Here is a 6,000-nt window from a genome sequence, read left to right as displayed (position 1 = left end):
ATGTATAAGCGATTAGATGTCAACGGCTTCCTTAATCCTGAATTTGAGGTTGGGGTGGAGTATTTTTTAAATTTTACCTATGCACAAGTAGATCTTATCTCCAATGACAACATTCGTTGTCCTTGTTCTAAATGTAAGAATAAGAAATATCTACAAAGAATTGATGTCACTTATCACTTGTATAAATTTGGATTTGTTGGGGCATATACTAAGTGGGATGCGCATGGTGAAGGTTTCATATCTGAATTTAATTATCTACCAACTTCTAGTACTTCGATTAATGATATGACTCAACCAACCGATACAAATAATTATAGAAGTATGGTTATGGAAGCAATGAATTTTGATGACGATATAGCTGGAGTGAGAAATTGTTTCATGGGCCTTGAACAAGAGGAACCAAATCCAAATGCTTCAAGTTTCTATGGCTTGTTACATGATACTGATGCTCCCTTATGGGAAGGTTGCAATAATCATACACGCTTATCAGCTGTATCTCAACTATTAAATTGCATGTCAGATTTCCACATTAGTCATAATTGTTTTGACAATTTATTATCAATAATAAAAAGCATGCTACTAGAAGGTAATCTCTTGCCAAGCAACTTCTACAACACGAAGAAGATGATGTCAACTCTAGGGCTTGGTTATCAAAAAATCGATGTCTGTGTCAACAATTGCATGTTATATTACAAAGAAAACAGTGATGGAACATCATGCAAAACTTGCGGTCACCCTCGGTATAAGCCAAGGAAATCAAGCACTGCTCGACAAAAAAATCTACCATTTAAAGTGTTACGTTACTTGCCTTTCATTCCTAGGCTTCAAAAGTTGTTTATGTCCTCCAAAACCGCAGAGCACATGGTATGGCATGCTTTTAACCAACATACTGATGGGACTATGTCACATCCTGTTGATAGTGAGGCATGGAAGCACTTCAATTGCACTTACCCTTTGTTTGCATCTGACCCTAGGAATGTTCGTCTTGGATTATGCACTAATGGATTCAATCCCTTTGGGCAATGTTCTAATCCTTACTCTTGTTGGCCAGTAATAATTGCAGTGTATAACTTTCCTCCTTGGATGGCAATGAAAAAACATTATATGTTCTTGAATATGGTGATTCCGGGTCCTAAAAGCCCTGGCAAGAGTTTGGATGTGTTCTTGAGGCCTTTGATTGATGAGTTGAAAATGTTATGGAATGAAGGAGTTTTGACTCATGATATTCATACTAAGCAGAACTTTCATATGAAAGCAGCACTTTTATGGATAGTAAGCGATTTTCCTGCATATGGTATGTTATCCGGATGGACCACACATGGAAAATTGGCTTGTCCGTATTGCATGGAAGGTAGTAAAGCTTTGGTTCTTCAACATGGTGGGAAAGCATCATTCTTTGATTGTCATCGCCAATTTCTTCCTCTCAACCATCCATACAGAACACAAAAAGATAAATTCAAAAAAGGTGTCATAGAAAGGAGTCCACCCCCTCCTCATTTGTTTGGTGATGTTATACAAAATCGGGTAAATTCACTACCTGATATTGTATTTGGGACAACTAGTGGGAAGCAAACAATACCTGGATTTGGTGTACACCACAATTGGGTCAAGAGGAGTATATTTTCGGAGCTTCCATATTGGAATTCAAATTTAATTCGGCATAATTAGATGTGATGCATATAGAGAAGAATGTGTTTGACAATATATTCTACACAGTTATGGATGTGAATGGGAAAACTGAGGACAACTCCAAAGCAAGAGAGGACTTAAAAGTTTATTGCAAGCATCCTAAATTACACTTAGTGCAATACAATGGTAGAGTATACAAACCTAAAGCCACTTATACTTTGAATAAAGAACAAAAACAAACAATTTGTCAGTGGCTAAAGGATTTGAGATTGCCTGATGGATATGCTTCCAACATCGCACGAGCTGTAAGTGTGGAGGACTGTAAGTTTTTTGGATTGAAAAGTCATGACTGCCACATATTGATGCAAAGATTGATCCCAATCGCATTTCGTGACATATTGCCGAAAGCAGTTTGGGATGCATTAACTGAGCTTTGTCATTTTTTTAGGTACATTACTGCAACTATACTATTTGTGGACAATATTGAGATATTAGAAAAAAACATTATTAAAACAATTTGCAAGTTAGAAAAGATATTCCTACTGGGTTTCTTTGACTCAATGGAGCATTTGCCTATTCATATTGCTTATGAGGCCAAAGTAGGTGCACCAGTGCAATATCGTTGGATGTATCCATTCAAGCGGTAAATATTGCAAAAATGCCTTTTTTTAAAATATTTCACATATATATTTCTTGATGAAATAACAATCAAATTTGTTAATAATAGGTTCCTTTTTTACTTAAAGAAAAAAGTCTGAAATAAAGCTTCTGTTGAGGGTTCAATTGTCGAGGCATACATTATTAAGGAAATATCAACCTTTTGTTCTCATTACTTTGAGCCTCAAATCCTAACAAGATTAAATAAAGTTCCAAGAAATGATGATGGGGGAAACATTGAACCAATGGGGCACATTTCAATTTTCACTCATTCAGGTCGACCTTTTGGTCGAATATCGCATAGAAGGATCATGTCAAATGAGGAGTATTCTGCTGCTCATATTTATGTATTGTTGAATTGTCAAGAGATCGAACCATTTATTGAGTAAGTATTCCTAACTAACATGTGTCCTCTTTTTAATTAATGAAATAAAACATATAAGTGATCAAATTATTGTGTAGGATGTTTGATGACCATTTACGAGGTATAATACCAGATATTAATGACCAACAATTGGAACAATTGCGGGAACAAGACTTTGCAAATTGGTTCAAAGAATATGTAGAGAAGAATGAAGTTGAAGAGCGCATCTACCAAATAGCTCAAGGCCCTGGACGTACAGTTCAATCATACAAGGGGTACTTTGTGAATGGTTTTAAATTTCATACACATGATTATGGTAGAGATCGAAAAACATTGAATAGTGGTGTTTGGGTGAAAGGAAGTTGTTATAGTGAATATGAAAGTGATTATTATGGTTTGTTGAATGAGGTACTATAGTTGGAGTATTTTAGAGTAGGAAACAATATAATTCTTTTCAAATGTGAATGGTTTGACACTAATAAAGGGATAAGAGTCCTTCCTCAGCACGGGCTTATAGAATTCATCCCAAATCAAGGCTTGCCTCTAATGATCCATTTATTTTAGCCCATCAAGCTTAGTAAGTGTGTTACACAAAATATCCTGCAATTAATAAAACAAGGGGTGATTGGTGTGCAGTATTCAAAACCAAAGCTAGGAGCACATTTAACATTCATAAGGTGGTTGATATAAGTGATAACTGGTTTACTTCTGATGAGGTCACTTACCAAGAAGATGATATCTCTCGACCTTTAGAAATTTTACCAACTACTGAACTTGATGATCCATGCTTGCTACTTGATTCAAATCATATAGTAGAGTTAGATGAAAATGAATTGCAACATTTAGTGCAACCAAGCATAGAGGATGAGGAGGATGAGGAGGAAAAGGAGGAGGAGGAGGAGGAAGACGAAGAGGAAGACAAAGAGGAAGATGAAGACGAAGACGAAAATGAAAACAATAAAGATGATGATAGTGATGATGATTGATTTTCATTATTGTATATTACAAAAAGGCTAATTTCACTAGTTCATGCTTAAGTTGTTATGTAATTTTGTGTTTTATTAGTATATGTGATTGTGAAGCTATTATTTTTGCATAGCTTATAATCCATATGAAATTCTTACATATATGCATTAATTTGCTCTTTGGTACTTATGGATATTGTGCTTTACAGGATGCCTCGTAGAATATCATCATCTAGAGGTAGAGGACGGGGTCGACAGGACACAATGTCTCAACCCATACAGTCTTTGAGGGATGAACAAGATGAAGACCAAAGCATAGGACATGAGCCACTATAGTTGCCAGTGGATACTCAAGTGTCACCTACTCCACTACAGTTAGGGGGGCAAGTAGTAGCATCATCGTCGTCATCAGTTCGAACTAGAGGTCTGAATTTAGGGCAACCAACACCAGTAAACCCAACAAATCGACAGATGATAAGATTAAGGGGCCTTGTGTAAGTAACAATATTTAAGACGGTTGAGATAAATTAAACAAAACTTCTACAAAAAAAATTTTCTTATTAAGTGAAGTTTTTTTACTTTAAATGTTATTAATGGTGCAACTTCTTGGATATATTTGTCTCTCGCTCAATAACTAATGACATTAAGATGCACATTACAGCTCCATGGAAAACTTGGGCAGAAATACCCAACAAGATGAAGGATGAGCTATTTGGAAAATTTCAAGTGAGATACAAATTACCTATTTATATTGAAATTAATTCAATTGAATATGTTGAATTTGTATGGTGGGAAGATTGTGAATTAATGGATGTGGATGATTATTATCGAAGTGGCTTTTCAACAGGTTGTGTCTTTTTGTTGTTAGATATTTGAAAAATAACTGAAATGCTGCCGGATTTTAATGGAAAATACTTGTTATTTTAGGGTATTCATTTAGTTTGGCATGACTTATCTTGAGCAGAAATACCCAATAAGATGAAGGATGAGCTATTTGAAAATTTTCAAGTGAAATACAAATTACCTATTTATATTAAAATTAATTCAATTGAATATGTTGAATTTATATAGTGGGAAGGTTGTGAATTAATGGATGTGGATGATTATTATAGAAGTGGCTTTTCAACAGATTCTGTCTTTTTGTTGTTAGATGTTTGAAAAATAGCTGAAATGTTGTCGGATTTTAAAAGATAATACTTGTTATTTTAGGGTATTCATTTAGTTTGACATGACTTATTTATTGGATGATCAAAATATAAATTGTCATATATATTTATAACATCTGACAATGAAATTTTTAGGGTCGTTACATGTGGGATGAAACTGAAGAGCAGAATGTGCGTATTGCTTGGGATAAGCTTGGGAAGGGTATATTTCGTGATATTCTTAACAGAGCTAGAAATGAAATGTTGGTGAAGCACAAGAAAAGTGATATTGCTTGTCACGACCCAACCTATGGGCCGGATCAGCACTAGGACCTAGGCCGGCATAAAGCCCCCGAGGCCCGTAGTAAGCCTTACTGTTCTCAAATCCATAACCAAGGCCCAAAAACTTAGGCCCAACATGTAAATAAAATAAAATAAAATAAAATATTTTTATTTGGGTCAACCCAACCCGATAACCATAAAAAAAAAAAAAAACTAAAGTAAGGGGAGTCTCACTCAACCCTGTTATCACCACTTATAAATTGTTTAAATACCACACAAATCTTCATTTATTAACCTCAAAAATTTAAATTAACACGATTTCTAAAAAGGTTCTCACTATTACTAACACATGCAGAGTTCTAGATTTCAAATTTTGAAAAATAATAAAACAATTAAATAACCGATGTTAAACCTGCAAGAAAGAAAGCAGGTTGCTCTGTAAAAGAACTCCTTCTGTAGCCTGAAAAAATAGGTGAACAGGAGTGAGCGTTCGACTCAGAGAGTAAAATATCAATTTTAACCATAATCTCTATAACTATCCAAAGCTAATGCACCCTGTAGAGTGAAATACAACATCAGTAATATTTTTCACATCATAACAACAAAAAGGTAATTTGGAGCACTCACACACCCAGTAATATCAATCATAATATGTGGGAGCTGATCCCCTATACAGCTCTCTTAAATCCAACCTGTGCCAGCGAAGAACTCAGCTCGGACTTTCACTTAATAACCAAAATCGGGGTCCTAGCGAAGAACTCAAGCCGTGTCTACCCCGAAGGACCGGGTCCCAGTGAAGATCTCAAGCCGTGTCTACCCGTCCTATCCTTAGCCAACACCACATCACACGCACGCCAACGCACGCACACTGCTCCAAATTACCACAACAACATACATGGCACTTTAACAGTTGTGAATGCAACATAAAACGTGCCTAGAGTTTAACTACATATATATA

At 35.5% G+C, this 6,000-nt stretch overlaps 1 protein-coding gene across 1 annotated transcript; it reads left to right on the top strand.

Moving 5' to 3' along the window:
• LOC131180082 (uncharacterized) lies at positions 1 to 1,668 on the top strand. Its single transcript, XM_058147687.1, has one exon. The coding sequence runs from the start codon at positions 1 to 3 to the stop codon at positions 1,666 to 1,668; it is 1,668 nt and encodes a 555-aa protein (XP_058003670.1).
• Positions 1,669 to 6,000: the final 4,332 nt, after the last annotated feature.

The sequence above is a fragment of the Hevea brasiliensis genome, chromosome 5, assembly GCF_030052815.1.
Source record: "Hevea brasiliensis isolate MT/VB/25A 57/8 chromosome 5, ASM3005281v1, whole genome shotgun sequence".
NCBI lineage: Eukaryota > Viridiplantae > Streptophyta > Magnoliopsida > Malpighiales > Euphorbiaceae > Hevea > Hevea brasiliensis.
This window is presented reverse-complemented; position numbering and strand designations above follow the sequence as displayed.